Below are 23,091 nucleotides of genomic sequence, written 5' to 3'. Positions count from 1 at the left end.
GGTTTGCTTTGCATTTGCTGGTGTGCATGCCACCTCACTGGCTGAAAAATCATTTCTGTCTCAGAAGGCTTCTGTCCCCCTTTTCTCTCAGCCCCTTTGTGTTTCCACCACTGAAGATTTCCAGGAGGCACAGGGATCCATGAAGGAGCGGTCCTTTGTGTTACAATCAGACTGAGGGGGCCTGTGTGCAGGCATGGGAGGATGTGCCTGCGGGTGTGGTGGGAGGCTGGCTAGGTGTGGGTTTTAGTGGACACAGGTTGCAAGAGAGTTTTAAATAACTTATTTAAAATAGAGGGAATTAAGAGATCTGAATCAGATTTATAAGACATCATTAATTTAATTAGGCAAAGTATGGGGAAATACGCTACAAAGTTGATGTAATAACCGTTTCGAGTCATGGGATGTAGAAGACGGTGAGGAAGCAGCTGACATTGTGGTGAGGAAGATTAGCCTGGCTGCTCTGACCTTCCCAGTAAGGAGTGCCAGGCCTGGAAACCATTTTAACAAAGCTGCCACCCTGTCGCACCAGGCTGATGATACATGCTCTGCGAAAGGCAGCTCCTCTTATGTGCTTGAGAATCATTATGATAAGAACTATTACATTCTCTGGGTTCTTTGTAAGTAGATGTCCATCTTCTCAGTTGGGTTTGTGTATGTTTCTACCTGTATTCTCAAATATGTGGGTTCAGATGTTTTATGATTCTTATCCCTATCTAATGCTGAGAAAGAAAGTGACTCAGTTAAAAAACAATCTTTGGCTCACATACGTTTTTATCTGCATGTTAAACTGTCAGCAGCCTTTTGCAGGTTTCTTGCTGTGTGAAAAAGGTATGCTTGCTGACCCCAATAACAGAAGTTTGACAAGGCACAGCCAGCGACCCCTGGCAGGCCTGTTTCAGCTGTGCAGACACGCTCCGTTAGCAAATGCAAACTCCTTGCTGACTCGCCCAGCCTTATTTTTGCCCTGGAATTTGGTGGTTTCCCCAGCTGCTGTAGACAACAGTTAGAGGTGGGGAAGAGGCTGTTTCCTCCACAAGCACTAATTGCCTGAAAGAATTAACAGACTTTGAAGGGAACCACTTCACATTTTCAGAGAAGTCCTTTGAGCTTCCCAAGAAATGAACCTTCTTCTTTCTTCCATGAATGACCCCTGCAGGGACTCTGGATTCTGTTCCAGCATGAGCTCAGCAAAACCTTTCTCAGCTGCCCTGATTCTCAGAGCCATTGAGCAGTATGCCCTGTTACCCAAGGAAGCGATGGAGACTTCCGAAGAGAAGTCAGTCCTTGTAACTCTGCTCTGGTCCTTAAATCATCCGGACTGGCTGCCAGCAGGTTGCGCATTTGGAATCTTGAAGCAGGCCTTTGGGACAACTGTGAGAAATGAGACTACCTTGAAAATCTGCAGTACCAAACTCCACCTCTCTGTGGCACCTGAAGGAGATCCAGACTTTGAACAGGATCAAAGAGGCTGTAAACAGGAAAAGGGCTGTAAAAGGAAAAGCTCCTATTCTGCAGAGAGTGGGGAAGAGAACCCGGCAGTGTTTGTGGAGAAGTCCTGTTATGCCCACAAGAGAAGAGGGAGTGAGGAAGAAAGGAGGGGTGCTTTATCAGAGGTGTCGAGAGCTATGACTCCCCGCAGGCGGGTATTTCCCTGAGATGTACTTTTGTAGCTTCTCCCAAGACTGGAAGGTGCATTCTAGCTAATGTGGGGATTAAGAGGAGGGAAGAAAGATGGAATAGAAAACATGGCAAGTCAGAGGTGAAAGATAAGGGAGCTTATCTGGTGATTGGCTGGATTTTTGCAAGAGTTTCTTCTGACTATAGGAAAAACATACACAATACCAGTGATGTCGGGCAGACAATGGGACCTAGGCAGCAGGGAATCGTTTGCTTATTTGATAGAAAAATTCTGTTGGATCAGGCCTTTAGGAGGTTCATCCTGAGAGTTGACAGGTCACAACTTCAACCTGACAAATAAGACCGTGGTGTTTTAGTACAAGTGACATGGTGTAGAGCTCATTTGGGGGCAGGGTGTAAATAGATCTCCCAAGTATTCTGGCTCTGGAGCACTGAGCTGTGCTGCTCCTCAGAGTTAGGAAGGACAATATGAAATTAAATAAGATGTGTGCCTGCCATTGTGTTGGGTATTTTATGTGTTGTGTGCTTTAATGCTTCCAGAAACTTGCACAGCGCCACTCTAAAGTACCCCCAAAATTGCTATGGTCAGTTCATCTGAAATGGCTATAATATCTAAGAGATAATTTTAACATTCTTTTAAAATTAAGTAGGTAGAATAATTATAATATTTATCTAATCATCTTGCTGAAAGTGTGGATAATAGCAGAAAAGAAAAAAAAACACGCCATTCCACATCACAGCCAATCCTATTTTGGCATATTTCCTTACAGTCCTTTTTTGAATGCCTCTAGTATAAATACAGTTTTGTATCTGACATTACAAACTTTTTTCCATGTTTATGAAGCTCTTCAGAAATGTGATTTTTAAATTGATGGTATTTTGATTTTTGGGGGGATTTTTTAACACGGGAGCATTTGGGGTTTTCTAATAGTTATTATATGTAGAGATTTCATCTTAATTTAATGTTTTCAAAGGTGCATTTTGTGCTAGATCTCAGCTATAAAAAACACTCAGCAGCCAAGGTTAATTTTTGAAACTATCCTTGTATTTCTGTTGACAGGGATCTACCGCACCGAAAGGGATAAAGGCACTCTGTATGAGCTCACCTTCAAAGGGGAGCAGAAGCACGAATTCAGACGACTTGTGTTGTTTCGACCATTTGGCCCTATCATGAAAGTAAAACAGGAAAAGCTCAACATGGCCAACACACTCATCAACGTTATCGTGCCACTGGCAAAGAGGGCGGACAAGTTCCGGCAGTTCATGCAGAATTTCAGGTTTGTTTGTTGGTACATGCCTCCCTTCCTCACTGTGGTGTGTGTTAAATGCTGATATCATTTCCCGGTGTTTCCTGCATTTCCTCTGCCCAATACAAAGGCCCCTTTCTCTTCTTGTTCAACTGTTTTCTTCATATAAAGTTTATCATTTGTATTTGCCTTTCCCTAAAGCAACCAGAAAACTGCCAGACAAGCAGATTTACTTTAAGAAATGAAAATTCGGAAGGGTGGCTTTTCATCAGGATCTGCAAAGATGGCTCACTGCCTGCTGTGTTCAGGCCTAGCTTGAGTTTGGGCTCAGGTTTCGGGACAGCCAGGGGCATGAGTGAGGCCTCTCCCAGACTCTGGAAAGCCATCATCCCCATGGCCCGTGGACTTGGATAGAGGATGTGCGCCTTCAGCTGCAGGAAGCCTTAGTTAGTTATCCTGCTCCTGCAGCGGCTGCCATGGGTTGAATCGGAATCCATTTTTTATTCTAACCTACATCTCCTCAGAGATTAAATTTAGAATTATGCCAAGAAGTTTCCAAGCGTTCATTTTTGTAGCTACTCAAGAAGACGAGGTGCGATTTTATTTTCAGATGCAGTAATGTAGTTTTTACATATGTGTCTTCAAGCTCTCTATTGTGCAGTGTTGGCTCTTGTAAGCCGTTACGACTAACATTTCCTACATTGGTCAGGATTAATTAGCTCACTTAGCTAGCCAGCTTATTTTAAAGATTATATGTGTTAATATGTGTCTAATTATAATCTTGGAAGATCAAAATTTATTTTTAATCTTTTATCATTAAATTCACATTATTAAAAGCTGGTAATGCTCAGTAGAAGGGTGTGGTTGATACTTCTCAAAATTCTAGATAATGAATGAAGTCTTTTTAAAGTTTTACATTTGAAGACCAGCCCTTCTCTAAATAAATTTTAGGGTCAGAATTCAACAGTTTTAGAAGAGGCTTTTGTAAATCACCTGGTCATCCCTGGCACATGTTCTCTGTGCCATGTAACTGCCTCCTTCACCAGGCAGGCTGCTCTGTTGTTGACCAGCTTCAGATATAAAGCTGGCTATTATTTGGACCTGTAGTCCACCTCCCTGTGATTTATACTCTGTGGGTCTAGTTCTAGCCTCTGAGGAAATGACTGAACTAATCCATTTCCTCTTATACATCATAGTTTTAGATCTTTAAAGACAGCTATCAGAATGTCTGTTGTCTTTTCTTCTCCAGGTTCGGGAGTTGTGCCTTCAGTTGTGACACCATGCGGAGTAGGGTGGGCTGATCTTTTCAACTGTTCCTGATTTGTAGGTCCCCTCTGCGACCATCACTTGAGTGTTGGCAGTGTCCTCTGACTCCAGTAGTAAAGTGTCTATGGAGCTTTGGCTACTCGCAGCCTTCCTTCAGTGTTTCTGTGTTCCCTGCATTCTCTTTAGGATGTCAGAGTGCTGCTGGTTGATTAAGCATGATTTCCTGAGAAGGACTAAACCTGTGGTTGGCACTGAGCATTAAGTCAAATCATTGCTCCCAGCAGCTGGTGTGCCCATTTCTAGCACTAGTTGACAGTGAGTTTCTTTGGCTAGGAAGCTGCCTAGAGCTTGCCAGATTATGGGCCCTGAAATCTGTGTCATCCAGTCATGAAGGCCAGTCACTGTGCATGCTGGGCTTGGCAAGGTAGAGCTTGTGCTAAAGGAGTGTCTGCTCAGTCCTCTGCGTGGGACTCTGGAGCCTGGAGTAGCAGGATTCTCTTGGTTATATATGACCGGATTGCAAATATTTAATAATAGGAATAAAACTAGAAGGGAAATATTGTTGAAAAAGGTAAAATGACTAGTTTACCAGTCTCCAACATTGAGATGATGAAATGAAATGTAATGTTAATGTTACATTTCTAGTTAAAACATCTAGTTAATGTTTTAAAATGTGGTACATAGGCAGGAGAGGGTGGGTGGGAAGGCTTGCTACTTGGGTAGGATATTTGGAAGGCCTGTGTGTGCCAGACACTTGACCAGATATAGGGGTAAAGAGATGAGCTCCAGAGATGGTGCCTGCATTCAGGTGGACTAGCATCCACTTGAAGGGAGCTAGGAGCTCCAGGAGAAATGGAGACCAGGGGCAGTGGGCCATAAGAAAGCCTTCCCAGGACAGAGGACACTCAGAAACTCTAGGGGTTTCTGAGTGTGTTGGGTCTCTGAAAAAATGAGATGAGAAAGGGTACTCAATCCTGAGAGTATTTAATTCTGTGTCAGAACTAGTAGAGGTGGATTTCAAAGCAGCCAGCAGAGAATGGATTGTTCAGTGTATGGCCTTAGGACAACTAATCATAGCAGAAAAAATTTAATTCTTATTGCATACCAGAACTTAAAGTAAACACTGCTCAATTAAATATTTAAATAGAATTAATATAAATATAAGAGTATTGGAGAAAATACAAGGGTCTATTTATTAAATATTTGATATTGTCTTTATGAAATCCCTTCCATCCCAAGATTAGAAGATACTAACTCTGGTTGGCCCTGAAGATGGCATCATGAGTGACTTTTGTTTCCTTCTTTTGAATTCTGGTTTGTAAATTTTTATGTAGTTACCATATGTTTTATGTTTTGTTTAAAAATTCAATGAAAGATTTTATTTTTGGCTGTTATAATTTAAACATGGATTTTTAGTTTATAAAAGTGATACATAGCTATTATAAGATATTTAAACAATACAGAACACAAGGAATGAATTATTTAAAAACTCCCGGCCTTCCCTCCCCCAATTAATCATTCTTAACATTAATTAAACTCCATTATAGGTACTTTTCTTTGAATATATGCACATAGAAGAATAACTTGCTAACTAGAAATAATTTAATATAACATGAGATATACTATATATTCTGCTTGTAATTAAATAATTACAATTTTACCTGAATTAATTTATAGAAACAAATCTGAAGTGTAACTGAAGAAATTTCTGGTCTTTAAGAAAATGTTTCTCATTTGAATTCTCTCTCTCCCTCGCTCTCTGCCCCTCCCCCACGCTGTCCTGGTCTCTGTCAAATAAATAAACTTAAAAAAAACAAAAAGAAAATGTTTTTCTGCTGTAAGAGGTAATTAGTTCTGAAGAGATCTCTGTAAAAAATTTTTTAAAAAAAGGTTTCACAAAACAGAAAATATTGGAATTACTATGTATTTTTTTGCTGCGTATTTTTAACTTTAGAACAGATTGACTGAAAAATTACAATAACAAGAGGAAATCAGCAGTTATACTTTCTCCCTCTCCTACATCCCATTTATTGTTTTTACCTCATCGGGGTTTGCAGCCTTTACGTTCTGTTTTGTAACCACAGAGCTGGTATTTGGGTGGGTTTTGTGTCCTTGCCAGCAGCCCTGGCAGGAGCGGCTGCAGTCCGGAGGTCATGGTTGGCTATGGTGCACAGGCAAGAAAGGTTTTCTAGAAGCATTGTAAATTAGAGGCCCCTGGGTGGCTCAGCTGGTTTGGTGTCTCACTTTGGCTCAGGTCATGGTCTTGTGGTCCGTGAGTTCGAGCCCCGTGTTGGGCTTTGTGCTGTCAGCTCAGAACCTGGAGCTTCCTTCAGATTCTGTGTCTCCTTCTCTTTCTGCACCCACCTTGCTCTTGTTCTGTCTCTCAAAACTAAATAAACATTAAAAAAATTATAAAAAAGAAGAAGGGTTGTAAGTGCTTGAGAGTAGAGTCTGCTTATGGTCATTTTAGTTTAAGGATCACTTGGCTGGACTTAAAATCCTCAGGACACTCTTTCCTCAGGACGTTGTAGACATTCCTCTGGCATCCAATGATACTGTGGAGAAGCGTCAGGACGACTTTTTTGGTCTCTCCCGAGAATTTTTGCCTGAAGAATTCCTTCTTTAGTCTTGAATCCTAATAGCTTAATCAGGACAAGTCTCCTCTCAGTGTCTGTTGTTTTCTCTGAGATTTTCCTGTGCTTAATCGAGTTTTCTTTTTTGTTTTGTGGATTCTTCCATGTCAGGAAAATTTTTTGGTGTTTTAATTGTGAATACCTCTCCTGCTCGGCTTGTTGGTGTCTCTGCTTTACAGACTCAGTTGCGTATTTCACAGACCTCCCCCATTTATCAGCTTCTCTCTGTTTTGTAATCCTTCGTCTATTATCTGCTTTTACACAGCCTTTTCTTTTAGGTGAGTAATTTGGTTTTCAGATGTCTCTATTTTGTACCTTGCTATTTTTAGTTTATCACTTTTGTCTGTTCGGGCTCTCAACTCACTTTCTCAGCACAGAATGTGCCTTTTAATCTGTTGTTTTTATCATTGCTTCTTTGAATTTTTTGTTGAATTCACATTATTAAGGAAGTGTGAAACATTTGGAAGACGTTTTCTTCTGTTTGAATTGTATTTTCTTCCAGACTAGGTTTTTTTTTTTAATGCTATTGCTTTCTTATTAATATCTTTTTCTTTCTTCCTTAAACTGTGTTACTATTCCTGAAGCACGGTTGCTGTGAGGTGTCTCTTCAGCCTCCTTCTGCATGGCATGCAGATGGCCACACAGGCCATTTGCTCTGACTTTGTGTGGATGGGTTCTCCTTGCCTACCTCCCCAACCTGATGGAGAACTGTTTGTATCCCACTCCTGGCTATGTTCTGAGGGTAGTGTATTTGTTTTATTTGCTGTATTTGCAGTCTCCCAAGAACACGGGAAGGAGAGAAAGAACTCAGTGGAGGCTTTGTACAGCTTTTGTTGAAGATTCCCAATTCCTGTGGCTCTTCTGTGCCCTGGGATGGATGTGAGCTGTGCTAGGCTCACTCTGTCTAGTGGTGGATGGGTCTTTGTACTAGAGTGGAAGATGATTTGGCTCTCAGAACAGGCCCTCAGTGGAGGGCTAAGGCCTGGAACATCAGAGAGAATCAGCTCTCTTTGCTTACTTTTCTTACCTTCACCTATTGTCTTCAGCAGCTCTTTCCACTCCCACAAATCAAAAAGAGGAAAGAAGATAAGGTTTTGGCCTTTTGTTTAATGATTGGCTCTGTGTGTGTGTGTGTGTGTGTGTGTGTGTGTCTGTGTTGTGGGGGTACATGTAAGATGCTTCATCTGTCAGCATCTCCCATCCTTTCTCCTCTTTCTGCTTTTAAGAAGGATCTGCACTAACTGTGGTCACCTTTTTTTTTTAAGTATTTATTTTGAGAGAGAGAGCACACACACACACACAAGCAGGGGAGGGGCAGAGAGAGAGGGAGAGAATCCCAAGCAGAGTCCACCCTGTCAGTGCAGAGCCTGACACACTGCTTGATGCCACGAACGTGAGATCATGACCTGAGCCTAAATTAAGAGTTGGACACTTAACCGACTGAGCCACCCAGGTGCCCTTGGTCATCTTTATTCTTTTGCTCCTGCCCACTCCACCTTTTTTACAGGTGTTAGTTCACAAAGTGTAATGAGAACAGCCTTACCGTCCTTCTCTACTTTCCACACAATGTGGAGAGACCACATATTCTGCTTTGGCTCTTCCTTCACCGAGATCCTGAAGTGGGAGTTGGGGCCCCCTGTCTCTCCCCAGACCAGCCATTCCTTGGAGCCACTTTATCACTGCCCTGGCTGCTTCCCTAGCTCTTCTGGAGGAAGTGTCTAGGACTGGAAGCCACATGAGGGGACAATAGAATCTTCCGTTTCTTCCACTGTCGTCTTTGAAGATTGTGTCATGTTCATTAGTCATTTATTGGTAGCAATACTTGATATTTGCCACTATTTTTGGTACCTGGTTTGCAGTGATCACTGTATGAGATTAATTTATTTAAAACATTATCCTTCCCCTGCATGTCCTTTAAAATGTAAATGCCCTTTGTTCTGATCCATTTGAATGAGGAGTCTTTTACAAGTTGCTTCATATATCTGGGCTTTTGTATCTTCTGTAAAATCTAAGTACTGGTCCAGATGGATCCCCTTGCAGCCCTGACACTCCTTATGACACATAGATTTAGGGCTTTGTTTTGTTTTTCACTTCAGCATTGTTTTGCTAATTACTTACCTAGAAAAGACCTAAATGGCTAAGAATTATAACAAATATGCCTTCTTGGACAGAAGAAAGAGATGTAGAACCTGGAATTCCCCAGAGAGAGTGGCCCGTAGGGAAGACTGGGTCTGAGGAATCAGATCACTTGGGGTGATGACCAGGCATGGGGTAGAATCTGCAAGGAACAAAGGCCAAGTTTTCATGCTCCAGACCTGTGTTGGGTATGGGTCCTGGGGACAAAATTGATTCCTGGGTACATAGAGTATATGGACTAAGATATTTACTCTCATTATTTTATTTTATTTATTTAAAAAAATTTTTAATGTTTATTTACTTTTGAGAGAGAGAGACAGAGGGTGAGCAGGGGAGGTACAGAGAGAGAGAGAGAGAGAGAGAGAGAGAGAGAGAGGGAGACACAGAATCTGAAGCAGACTCCAGGCTCTGAGCTGTCAGCACAAAGCCTGACGTGGGGCTTGAACCCACAAACTGCAGATTCATGACCTGAGCCCAAGTCGGATGCTTAACCAACTGAGCCACCCAGGCACCCCTAGTCTCATTATTTTAATCATCTCAACTAACCCTAAAAATTATTTGTATTTACAAAAACTAAAATTTCAATAAAACCATTTTATAAAGGTCAGTGGAGAAAGACTCATTAAAAATGTAGAATGTACCTGGAAGCTGGGACTAAAGGCAGATTGCAGATTGTCAAAAATGTCAGCTCCAAAGTTTCTGGCAGACAAAGGGAAGAGGGGAAAACTAAGGCTAGTTTACTTCAGCCCTCAGTAGTTATTGGAGAGAAGGGTGTTATTTGTTGGGGGAGAAAAGCTTCTTCCTAGCACTAGATCTTAATGGTCTTTATTTAAGAGGCAGTAAGCATTAAATGAGTGATATTCCTAGTATTTACAAGAAATTATGAAGCCAGAGCTTCAATATTGTCATCTCCCTGAGTAGGAGTGCAGTTCACAGGAGCAACAACCCCCCAATCTGGCTGCTGGCTGCTGCTTTGTGACTGGTGTGCTCAGTGACTCCACTGTTGTTCATGGAGATGCGATGCCTTTTTACCCTGGCAGGCTTGTTCTCCCTTGCTATCGACCTAGTCCTGGCCCATGGGGGAACCTCACGGTTTCCACATGCTGTTTCCCTCCCAGGAATGCCCCACATGCCTCACCTGGGGTCTGGGGGACTTCATCATCAGGATTCCTTTACCTGTGGCCAAGAATAGAGAGACCGTACCCAGGAACCTTGCTTCACATTTAGCCCCTGTTTGTATCTGTTTCCCTTTGACCAACAGCATGTTAACTTAAAACCTGATGCCTCCCCCTCTTCCTCCTCCTCCTCCATCCACTTCCTTGTCCTCCTCGTGCTCTTCTTCTTTTTCTTTAATCACCTGATGTCCCTTTGAAATTATTCTTGTATTTGCTTTTTGGCTCTTTAGTTTCCCTTGGCTTCTGGGTTATTGGGTTTAAGCTCATCAGTTATTTCATGGTGTAGTTAGTGATAGCAGGAAGAAACTCATAATAACAAAGCTTTAGATTGTCTTTGCATCCTTATTTCTGAGCCTGTCCCAGAAAAAAATAGATTTTATTCAAATGATTTTTTTATGATTTTTAAAAATCTTTCCCAGTTCATTTCAAGTTTGCTTGATTTTTATTTTGACTACTTCCAGCTGGTGTGAGAACCCTTTTTCGTGTTGCTATGATTCTCCTCAGACTTTAGTAGTTATTTTTATTTTATGTTCTTTCTTTCTTACTCTTCTCTCATCCCTCTCTAGGCATTTATATTTTAAGGCAATATCAGGGAAATCTTTTACTTAAATTTTCTTTAATGATTTTTAAATCCCTTTTCTGCCTAGAATCATTGAAGAGGTCCTGGAGATTTCTGGATTTTTAAAAAACAATGTCTAGAGACTCTCTGAGAGTGAAATGAGCCTTGAGGGTAGGGCTAAGCTGGTAGACTTTAGAGTGTAACAGAAAGGCTTCAAGTCATCATCAAATATAGGAATATAGGAAACTAATGTAGTTTCCACGGTATCATCCTCCCTCCCACTCATGCCCCTCTACCTCTCCCGTGGGCCCTTTCTCTATTCACACACCAGTGTTGCACCCAGGAAGGTTTTAGGGTTTGTATGTTTGAGAAGAAGTAATCTACATCATTCATCTTACTTGAAGAAAAGTGTCTATTTGGGGACCTAATAGAGGTTCTTTCTTATTTCATTTGAGCCACAGATTATGTGAAAACATCTACCCAAGACTAGAAAATGATCAGCTGGAAATGATTTCATTTGCTATTCTGAAATGGGCACCCAATTGGTTGGTTGAAAGTCAAAATCAGTCTCATTTCGTGACACTGATCAGACTACTGAAATAATGAAATCCAGGAACTGTATAGTAATTTAGCTCGAGGTGAGGGGATGGAAAAGACCCACCAAACCAAAGATGAATATTATTTTTTATAGCCAGATTTCGGAAGGCCCCCATCACATACTTTTTCCCTCTTCAGGATAGAATGTAGTCTTCTTTTCTAATGCCTTTTGGCTAAGCAGTTTCCTCTTGTTGTCAGTGTAGACCTTAGGTAGCATTTGGAGTCTAATGGGCCATTATGTATTATCTCATTTGCATGGGATATAATTAAAGCTAAATAATAGATTTTCTTCTCATACCTGATATATTTGAGTAGAAAATTGACTTAGAAAAGAATAGTGATATAATTTCCTTGCATCTATGCCTTCTTAGCCAATGAAACCCTTTCTCTGCTCCTCTCTACCTGTGTGGAGCCTCTTACCTGTCAAGGCTCAGCTTGAATACTCCTCTTCCATGATACCCCTTCTCCATCACTCAATAGGAATTAATCATACTCTTCTCAGCCCCTTGACTCGTTAGACCTCCAAAGTGTTGCTGCAGAGAGTCCATCCTGCCTTATACTCTTCAGCTGTTCATTCTTTCCAATATGCTGTCAGATCCCTGAGGCAAGTAGGGTGACCAGTTGTACCAGTTTGCTTGGGACTGAGGAGTTTCCTGGTATATTGACTTTCAGTGCTAAAACCTGGAGAATCCCAGGCAAACCTGGGTGGTTGGTCCCCCTACAGGCACCATTAATGATTATTTTTAAAAAAAATCTTATTCCAATGAGAATAATGCATTGCACAACAAAGTTACTTAGTAAATCTTTTTGAGTCCATGTTTCCACTAGCCACTTAATCTGAGGTATAAAAACAAGTACCCCTAATTATATGAAAACATAGTCTTCCTCTGTCTCTCTCTTTCATCTTCTGTGGCAAGATGTCCAACCTCTTATGCACTCCCAGTCTTTCTAGTAATCCCTCAGGGACGTTTCACATATCCTCAAATATAAGTTCAGCTTCCACTGACTGCCCAGGCATCAGCTGCATGAAGCAAACTCACTGCTCTGACAACAGAGTTGTTGGCACTCACTAATGCCACGGAAGCTGCTGGTGCAGCCATCACTGTGCCAACACTGCCATGTTTATTCCCCAAAAGTCCTGGCTTGAGCTCCTGACACCCCCTCATAATCTTGTTTTCTGTAAAGAGAGCCTTTCAGTGTTTCCTGAAGCCCCATATCTTTCTAGGACTCACCCATGAGTCCACAGGAGCCAGCTGAAGAGCAGGGATAACACTGGGGATGCACATTGTTTCACAATCACATACCTCTGATGACTCAAGTGTTTTACTGAACCTGATTCTTCCTTAAGATTGTGGTTCTGACCAGGGGAGCTATTTTGCACCTTCTACTGTGGCACGTTGGGTAAAGTCTGGAGACATTTTTGGTTGTCACAGCTGAGGTGGGGGTTTGGGGGTGTTACTGACATCTGGTGAGTAGAGGCCAGGGATGCTGCTGGGCATCCTGAAATGCACAGGAAACTCCTTCCACAGTAGGGAATTATATGGTTCAAAATGTCAGTGGTGCTGAAGTTGAGAACCCCTTTGGGATGAGTTCTCTCCCTAAGAGTACAGCACTTCGTCCACATAGGCCTTGGGTTACCCTGTCCCCCAGTCCACCAGACTGCCCAGTCATACCTGACTACTCCCATCAGGAATGGAAGTTGAACAGTCCTTCCCCATGGCCAATTTACATTTGGAGTTTTGTTGAGGGTTCCTCCATGCTCCTCCTGGCCACACAAACTCACTGAGCTTTGTGGTAGAGTCCTGGACCGATTAAGACCAAAGCTGTGAGATTTCATAGGTACATCCTTCATCCTGCTAGGGTAACCTTAGGTATACAAATATCAGGCTGGTCCTTAAGAAACCTGGATTTTATGCCTGGCTGCCTCCAGAGCTTGGGCAGGTCATTGGAACTCCTTTCTTTACCTATGTACTGAGAGTGTAAGTGAAGGTCAACTACCTTTCTACCTCGTTCAGGTTAGTAACAGAACTCAAAGACTGTGATGTGCTTTTAGCCTCTTGGGAAATAAAAATATAGGTGTGTAAGTGACTAGGATATGTGTTTTCTGACTGCAAATATATCTTAATTAGTCCCTGTACTCTGTGGTACAATATCCTCTGGGAGAAGGAACTGTTGTTTTCCAGGAAAAAAATGTCTTCAAAAGACAAGGTCTTTGTGGGTTGCCTTTTTGTTTTGTTGTTGGTTTCCTTCCCTGAGCAAAAGCTTTTTATTTTGGTGTAGTCTTTTGCTTTTGTTTCCCTTGCCTGAGGAGACATGTCTAGAAAAATGTTTCTGTGGCCAATGTCAAAGAAATTACTGCCTGTGTTTTCTTCTAGGAGTTTCATGGTTTCAGGTCTCACGTTTAGGTCTTTAATCCATTGTGGGTTTATTTTTGTGTATGGAGTAAGAAAGTGGTCCAGTTTCATTCTTTTGCATGTCTGTCCAGTGTTCCCAACACCATTTGTTGAAGAGACTGTCTTTTTACCATTGTATATTCTCTCCTGCTTCATTGAAGCTTAATTGACCATATAATCATGGGTTTGTTTCTGGGCTCTATTCTCTTTCATTGATCTGTGTGTCTTATTTTTGTGCCAGGACCACACTGTTTTGATCACTATAGTTTTGTAGCATATCTTGAAATCTGGGATTGTGATACCTCTAGCTTTTTCTTCTTTCTCATTGCTTTGGCTATTCAGTGTCTTTTGTGATTCCGTACACATTTCAGTATTATTAATTCTGGTTCTGTGAAAAACGTTGTTGGTATTTTGATAGGGATTGCATTAAATATATAAGTTGCTTTGGATAGTATGGGCGTTTTAAGAATATTGGTCCTTCTAATCCATGAGTATAGAAATCTTTCCATTTGTGTGTGTCATCTTCAATTTATTTCAACAGTATTTTATAGTTTTGAGAGTACAATTCTTTCACTATCTTGGTTAAGTTTATTCCTAGGTATTTAATTATTTTTGGTGGAGTTGTAAATGGGATTGTTTTTGTTAATTTCTCTTTCTGCTGCTTCCTTATTAGTGTATGGAAATGTAACTGATTTCTATATATTAACTTTGTATCCTATTACTTTACTGAATTCATTTATCAGAAGATATTTGCAAATGACATATTTGATAACGGGTTAATAGCCAAAATATATAATTAACTTATACAACTCAAAACCAAACAACAACAACAACAAATAATCTGACTAAAAAATGGGTAGAGGACCAGAAACAGACATTTTTCCAAAGAAGACATACAGATGGCCAACAAACACATGAAAAGATGCTCACCATCACTCAACATCAGAGAAACGCAAATCAAAAGCACAATGAGATATCACCTTATACCCACTAGAAGGACTAAAATAAAAAAAAACACAAGAAATAACAAGTATTGGTGAGGGTGTGAAGAAGGAATCCTCATGGGCTGTTTGTGGGAATGCAAATTGGAGCAGGCATTTGGAAAACAATGTGGAGGTTCATCTAGAAATAAAAATAGAATTGCCATATGACCCAGTAATTCCACTTCTGGTATTTACCCCCCCAAAATAAAACAGTAATGAAAACAGTAATTCAAAAAGATATGTGCCTCTTATGTTTATTGAAGCATTGTTGCAATAGCCAAATTATGGAAGCAGCCAAATATCCATCCATAGATGAATGGATAAAGAAGATGTGGTATAAGTACACAATGGAATATTACTCATCCATAAAAAAGAATGAGATCTTGCCATTTGCAACAACATGGGTGAAGCTAGAGAATATTATGCTAAGTGAAATAACTCAGAGAAAGACAAATACCATATGATCTCACTCATATGTGGAAGAAACAAAACAAATGAACAAAGAAAAATGAGACAAGCAAAAAAACCTCAGACTCTTTTTTTTAAAAAATTTTTTTAATGTTTATTTATTTTTGAGACAGAGAGAGACAGAGCATGAACGGGGGAGGGCCAGAGAGAGAGGGAGACACAGAATCTGAAGCAGGCTCCAGGCTCTGAGCTGCCAGCACAGAGCCCGACGCGGGGCTTGAACTCACGGACCGTGAGATCGTGACCTGAGCCGAAGTCGGACGCTTAACCGACTGTGCCACCCAGGTGCCCCAAACCTCAGACTCTTAAATACAGAGAACAAGCTGATGGTTGCCACAGAGGAGGTGGGTGGGGGATGGGTGAAATAGGTGAAGGGGATTAAGAGTACAGTCATCTTGATGGGCACTGAGGAATGTGTAGAATTATTTAATCACTATATTGTACACTATATTGTAAGTAGGATTGTGGAGCTAATACAAAGAAAGCATCCATGTGAAATGAAGAGCTTCCCTGAAGGGTTCTTAGGAAGCTGGGGTTCCCTGACACTTATATGGCTTTGCTGTAACCTGACCATGGTCATTATAGAGATGTGCTCTCAGGGGCACCTAAGTTAGCTCGGAGGATCCAGGCATAAACAATCACACCAAAACACAGACATCTCCACATACACAGTCACCCACATACACACTATTTTCTCACACACATTGTTCCAGGTGATGGAGTCTAGTGAGAATTATTTGAAAAATATAAAAATCACACATTCAGTCAGATTGGTGATGGTGTTTCCATAGTACTTGTGCTCATTCTCTCGTAGAGCATTTGTTTATTGTGTTCTAGGTAGTTTTAGTTATGTACAGTAGATAGATAACTTATCAAGGGCAGAAATGTTTTATTCATTTTTTTAAGATCCCCTGGTAGAGCATCTGCCACGTAGTAGGTTGCTTGTTTGGTTATTGTTTGTTAAAGGAAGGAAGGAAGGAAAAAATGAGTAAATGAAATGGAACCCTGGAGGAGCACCTCAGAACCAATTCTGCTTTGCCTTTTTGGGAAGCCTCAGCTGGCGAAAGAAGAGTGAAGGGCCAGTGTATCTCTGTTTTATTCCTTGAAAACAGGGAAGTGCTTTGAATAGATTTTTAAATGCCAGCAAAGATGTTACTAGAAAAACAAGAATGCTTTTTATGCAGGCTCAGCGGGTGACCCTCTCCTGATTCTAGGATAAATTTTTTCCAACTACACATGCATTTTGAAAGCACATTTTTCCTGGTGCTTGGCTCTCTGTGTGTTCTTTTATTCTACTCTGGCAAAGAAAGTTAAAGCATTATCTGGCAAGTTAGCAAAAGAGATCTTTTATGGAAGAGAATTTTGTTGTCAGTAGGTATGGTTTAGACTGCAGGGACTGAGGCTGTGAGGGAGCTCTCAGTTTGAAGCACTTTGTCACATGCTGGGCCTCTGTTCCTGGTTCCTTGTCTGTCTAAGAGCTCTGCCATCAGACTGCATTTCAGAGGCAGCTCTTACCTTTAATTCACGGGAAAGAAACAGATTCTCAGAACCAAGCCTGTGACCAGGACAAGTCCTGCATGCTTCTAGCCTCGGGTCAATATCATCTTCCCTGATATTTCTTCCATCTGGGATTCTCTTCTTCCTCTTCTCTTCCTCTACCCTAACCCTCCTTCAGGCCCAGCCATTCCAGCTGATAGGATTTGCTGTGTTTTCTGAACTGTCTCCTTGTTATTTGTGCCATGAGGTGTCATTATTTTATTTGAGTTCATTTTATTTCCCAAGCATGTTGAGCAGAGGAACCAGATCTCCTACATCTTTGGATTTCTCCCAGCAAGGCAGTCACTCCTTTTTGATGGCATTATAAAAAAAAAAAAAAACATTGAATAAATTAGCCTCTGCAGTTAGAGCTCAGGGATTTTCAGAAAGCTGTTATGTGGACTGTTGTTTGGGGGGTTAAGGAAAGTAGTGAATATAGAGACAAAAGGAATAAAAAGGAACATGCAAAATGTCAAAATATCACAAAATATCCAACCAGTAGAATCTTTCATTAATTTGCTTCCAGAAAACTCTTATTTAAACTGTGCACACACATATATGTGTACACATACATGTACACACATATTTACACACATGTACTTACACATATACACACATATGTTCATATACACATACCTAATTTATGCACATATCACAAATGTATATGCGGTAAACCCTCAGCGGAGTATCTTACCAGATTAGCTAGGTGTTACCATTTAGAGAGCAGGACATAGGCAAATAAATAAGCTTTGGTAGAGAAAGTAGGTCTAGACCAGTCCAGAGCCAGAGGCCTGGCCCAAAGAGGGCTGTCAGGACCCTGGAGCCTGAGGTGCCAGGTACCTGGGACAATTGGTCACAGGGAGGAGAGACAGGGAAGTAGTGCAGGTGATTGTGGGTGCTCGGGAAGGTGCGACCCAGGGAAGGTGCACAGAGCAGCTGCGCTCCAGCCTGGTCATTCCCTTGAGGTATGAAGAAAGGTTTCTGGAGCCCTACATGAAAGAATCTTTTACCTTTGCTCATTCAGTCTTGAAGACTGTGTTTGGCACACGCAGGAAAGCTCATAGACAAGGATTCTTGTCTCACCTTCTCTGGATTTTAGCTTTCTCATCTGTAAAATGGAATCTATGTTTATGTCTTCTGTACTTCATAGACTTCTTATGGCAAAGAAGGGTAATAAGGCCCCAGTGACCTTTCCATGACACTAGGTGACCCCGAAGGGCTAATCCTGTGGCAGATCAGACCTATGGCCTCTTGTGTCTGAGTTTCATTTACTAGATCTGCACGTTTAAATTTCATTGTTTTCTCCGTAAGATACATATCAATACAGGTAATTGTGATGGCCAGCCAGAAATGGCTTGCTGACCCATCTCTGCTCTTTCAGTAGTTCACTCAGTTTACTTCGAGAACCTTTTGCACTTTACAAAACAGGTATTTGTTTGGACCTTGCCTGTTATTGTGAACACAGGACCAGACATACATGTGTTTTGTTTTCTAGGGAGATGTGCATCCAACAGGATGGGAGAATTCATCTCACAGTTGTTTACTTTGGGAAGGAAGAAATGAATGAGGTCAAAGGAATACTTGAAAACACTTCCAGGTAAGTACGATGTGAACTGTCATAAGGACTCATAGTAACTGAGCTCAGAGACATACATCCAAGGATTGAACTTCTGCTTCAGTTTTGTTTTCCTTAACACTGTGGGTCAACTGGGGGATTGAATGTTTGCCAGCTGTGCACCCTCCTTCCCCGGGAGACCACCCCACCTGACGCTGGTCCCCGCTGTGCAGGGCATTAACTTTGACAATTGAGATAAACTTCCCTGAGCTGTAAGGATGGGGCCACAGGCTTCCTGGAGATTCTGCATGACTGGATGTCTCAGCATTGCTGATCTGGGAACTTGATGTCACAGAGTGGGAATGAGGGATGCCATATGTGTGTAGGGAGCTCCAGCTGAGTGCTATCCGTGCTCCAGTTTCATCCACTTAGCAAATGGTCTCACCCTGTTGACTTTCATTCATTATGCATATTGAGAGATTAGGGGGAAGTCAGGAGTGATGGCTAGGACAGGATCATTGATTAAGCCTATTCAGCTGAACAGAAATTATCTAACACAAAACTTTAGACTTAGGCTTGTATTTTTGTACTTCACTGATCAATTGTATGGGGGAATAAATGAAAGCATCCCAGATGGACTTCTTCCCTACCCAAATAAATGGACAAGTATTTAATAAATATCTCGGGCATTTTCTACTAGTGAGGAGGCCAGAATGGTACAGCCACACTCCCTTCTGGTTTGCTGTGGAGGACTGCAGACCTCACTTGAGTAATCAGGTGGGTGGTTTCTCCATAAGTGAAGCTTGGAGGGTGGTCAGCAGTACTCAGAAGCAGAAATAGTCTGAAGAACTCCATATGGTCTAAATATAAACAGAGCCCCCTGTTTTGAGTTTCTGGTAAATGGGAAGAGGATGATAGTCCACAGATAAGATTACAAGATTCAGAGCACTTTTTGTATTTATTTTCATACTTTGTTACTAATTTTGTATTAATGGGCACAAGATCAGAATGCTAATTATAATAACTCAAACGTTCTAAAGCAGTCCACTGGTCAAATTTCGTCCATCTCTTGTTTCTGTAAATAAAGTTGTATTGCAATGCAGGCATGCTTCTTTGTTTACATATTATTTATGTCTGTTTTTGTGCTATAACCACGGAGTTGAGTAGTTGTGACAGAAACAGTATGACTTGCAAAGCCTAAACTCTTACTCTCCACTCCCTTATAGAAAAAGTTTGCTGACCTCTGTTCTAAAGCAGTATGGAATTCAGAGTTTGAAACCAGTAACAGCTTAAAAGCTAGGCCCCTGTGGAAGGGCGATCAAAGAGAGTAGAATAACTGATTATCCGACATGTAAGTAAAATAGAAATCTCTCGACTCCAATGTATTTCAGTATCCTTTTCATCTCTGCTTCAGAATGAGGTGCATGGATTATTAGAATTCACGTTCTCTGCCTAGTGGATAGGTTTTAACATCTCTGGAAGTATCCATTCCTGGGCATGGATCTTTTTTTTTTTTTTTTTTAAGTTTCCCAGTTGCTTCTAGCACATAGCCAGGATTGAGAGTCATTGTTTGAGAAAGCGGTGGGCCACCCCAGGGGCTGCCCAGGAGAGGCCTTAATTGCAGCCAGCTGTCCTAGTCCAAGGTATTTTTAAGTAGTTATCCAGGTGACTGTAAAGTGCAGTCAAAACTGGGTCTGTCACCTTCTGAGCACATTAAAGGACATTTGCTGATTAGTATAACAAAATTGACATAAATCTGATGGATAAGTGGAAGGCCAGTTTTGATGTTGTTATGGGAGATACCCTTTCTAGTGACTGGAATGCTTAATGACTCTTATTAAGGCGTTCTTCTCTCTATCAAATTACCTGGCAAGCTGAATACTTGGTCAGAAGGTTGCTTGGTGAGCAAAGAATGAATAGAATCTGAACAAGAAAAGTAGAATCATTTCAGTGGTAGGGACGGTTTACTTAAAGTTTTGGAAAATTCCAAGTGAGTAATCTATCCATAACAGAACTTTGTGCTAGAGACTGAGTCCATCAGTGCTTTAAAGCCATACTATGGAAACTCTAGAGAAATTAATTGGAACCCTGTTTTTCTGTGTTGATGTTCTCATTGTGCTAACTGGGGATATCTGCAAGGTTGATGTGGCGGGTCCTACCCCCTCCCAGTGTTGCTTTTATCAGACAACCTCCCATAGGATGCCCCACCCTCCGCAGCCAGCTTGAGTTGACTTTAACAGGGCAGCACCACCACACCGCCTTCCAGATCACTCTCCCTAATCACCTATTGCCCGAGCCTCCTACCCAAACTGGCTTTAATTTCTAACCTTGTCTTGATGACTTACTGTCCCCATCCAAACTGGGAGGCGTGGTTCGCCCCTTCGTCTTGGTTCCCATTATTGTCTTCTACTTGGAATTCTCTCCATCCTCCTTTCTATGCACTCAGACCCCTACCCTTTTATCCCCACCCCACCCCTGAGTGCCCACTTCTAGAGCTCTTCCTGACCAGTCCTCTCTCTGAACTCAGACTACACTCCCTGTCAGCATCTCTTCTGTTTGGCACTTGGCATATGATTTGGGTATTCACATTTCCTTCTTTTGTCCTAACTATAGACTATCAGCTGCTTAGTAAGTAGTACCATATGTACCATATCACGTGGCTCTTTGTAACTCTGGCACCTAACATGGAGTCATAGTCAGAAAACATTCAGTGTTTGTTCATCAAGAGAAGGGCAATGCCAGGTACACAGTATATTTGTATTCTTAGTAAACTATATGAAAGCTTGTATAATAAGCCCTATTTAGATGTAATTTTTATCATTCTTTTAAGATGGTAAAATGCATATTATATTTGAATAATAATAACCATTATTATTTACATGAATTATTTAATATTCACAGCAACCTTATGACACAGATGCTGTCATTAGCCCCATTTCATAGAAGAAGAAACTGAGGCTTGGAGAGGTCATTCCTCAGGCTGCCATCCCTACCACATGGGAGAGCCAGGATCTGAACCTCATCCGTTAACTACTGGTACTCACAGGCTTAACATTGCACCAAATTTTTACTCCAGTTTATTTCCTTCTGAAACCCACAATTGTCAACTGAAAATAATAAGAGTTGAAATCAACCTAAATGATATTTTACTTCATTAGGATACCAGCATTGTGATTAAACTGTTCTAAATGCAGCTAAATGTATATATATATTTAGAATATCTTTTAAAAATCTAGTTCGACTCATGCCATGTTTGTATTCTGTCTCTAGATTTATGCTTACTTGGTTGAGCTTTACATTTCCGTTGATGGCTGTAGATCAGTGTTTTGGAAACTGCAATTTGTGATTCATTAGAGGGTTGTGAAAAAGCTTTAGTGGGTTATGTCCAGTGTTTTTAAAACATTGCAATAGAATAGGATAAAAATATCAAAGTGCATTACAAGAAGTAAGGATAAATATTGTTTTAGAACACTATAAAGTGTGTGTGTGTGTGTGTGTGTGTGTCTACTGTGTCATGATGTATAACATACTCCTTTGTAAGGGTTGTAGTCAAAATATTAGCAGCTTTTAAAAAGCTACTTCCATAGATAACAGTACAAATCAGTTTCTCAATATCTGATTCTTTTTCCATAGAGTTTTCCATCTTAAGTTGCAGTTAATCTCAGATTAAAGCCTAGCTTAATTTTTCTCAAATAGAAATGTGCTTTGGGAATAACCTGGGGTGCTTTTTAAAACACAGATTCCTGAGATCCAGCTTCAGAAGTTTTGAGTCAGTAGGCCTGAGATGAAGAAGCTTGGTAATGAACACTTGGCAATCAACAACCCCACATGTGATGCTGATTTGGGTGGCCCATGGCCCACACTTTGCTGGCCTAGGTAGACATTTGCTTGGAGCTGTGTATTAGGAAATTAAAAAAAAAAACTGGCATGAGTTAACATTTTCTACATTGCAACTTCATCTTTGTCCAATCATAAGGATACAAAGGCATCTCTCAGAGGTATTATCTCTGAGATCAAAGTACTAGAAATGAGACACTGCCCTGTCATTGCAAGTATGTGACATAAAAGAGGGTTTTTTTTTTTCCTGTGTGTTGTCAGGGACCTGCCTTACTATGGTGTGTGTCATCATTTCGTGCCTCTTTGAAAAGGTTTGTTTGACACATCCCCTCAAGGACGTGATTTTTATCAGGACATCCCAGAAGAAAATTGGGGAGAAAGGTTTTATTCTGGTGTGTTTTCTTTTCATTTGTTTCTTAAATTTGAGCAGAATTGTTGCTTTGCTTTAATTTTTCCCTAAGGAATTTTAAGATACTATATTATTTGCTAAAATAAAAAAAAACAACACAGCAAATACTTCCCAAGAAGATAAGGAGTCTTGAACCCTGGGAAGCACCTCACATATTAAGGCAGCATCTCAGGCCTGTGGCCATTCCATTCCTGGCATTTGCAAGAGGGTCTAAGTATGATTCTTCTTGGTACAGATTCTGCTCTTTTTGGAGATGTGCCTGTATTAGGTGTTCTAAATTGTTCTTTGGGGGATTTGAACATAGCATATAGAGTATATTATTGTAATAATGTTAAATTTCCTGAGTGTGATTATTATATTGTTATAATGTTATAAAGGAGAGTGGCCTGGTTCTTGGGAGATACTTCTCTTCAAGGGTAAAGTTGTCACCATATCTGCAACTAACCCTCAAATCGTTCAAAGCAGGTAGGCAGGAAGGCAGGCAGGATGTTAACACTTGGTAAACCTAGGTGAAAGATATGTGGATACTTATATGTTATTGTTATATTTGTGAAGGTTTGAAATTTTTTCAAATAAAAATGGTAGGAAAATATATTATGAAAAAAAAGTAAATGATATTGTTTATAAAATGAAATATAATTCAACAGTTAAATAAAGGT

General features: G+C 40.8%; 1 protein-coding gene across 21 annotated transcripts in view; it reads left to right on the top strand.

Annotated features, from left to right (window-relative positions):
- The window catches only part of CSGALNACT1 (chondroitin sulfate N-acetylgalactosaminyltransferase 1), a 341,281-nt gene that overhangs the window by 293,125 nt on the left and 25,065 nt on the right, over positions 1–23,091 (top strand). For all 21 annotated transcript variants that reach the window (XM_027071730.2, XM_053216491.1, XM_053216492.1 and 18 more), the window contains 2 exons: positions 2,699–2,915; positions 18,127–18,228. In XM_027071730.2, the coding sequence (XP_026927531.1) occupies positions 2,699–2,915; positions 18,127–18,228 (319 nt within the window). The remainder of the gene's footprint in view (positions 1–2,698; positions 2,916–18,126; positions 18,229–23,091) is intronic.

This window comes from Acinonyx jubatus, chromosome B1 (assembly GCF_027475565.1).
Source record: "Acinonyx jubatus isolate Ajub_Pintada_27869175 chromosome B1, VMU_Ajub_asm_v1.0, whole genome shotgun sequence".
Taxonomy (NCBI): domain Eukaryota; kingdom Metazoa; phylum Chordata; class Mammalia; order Carnivora; family Felidae; genus Acinonyx; species Acinonyx jubatus.
This window is presented reverse-complemented; position numbering and strand designations above follow the sequence as displayed.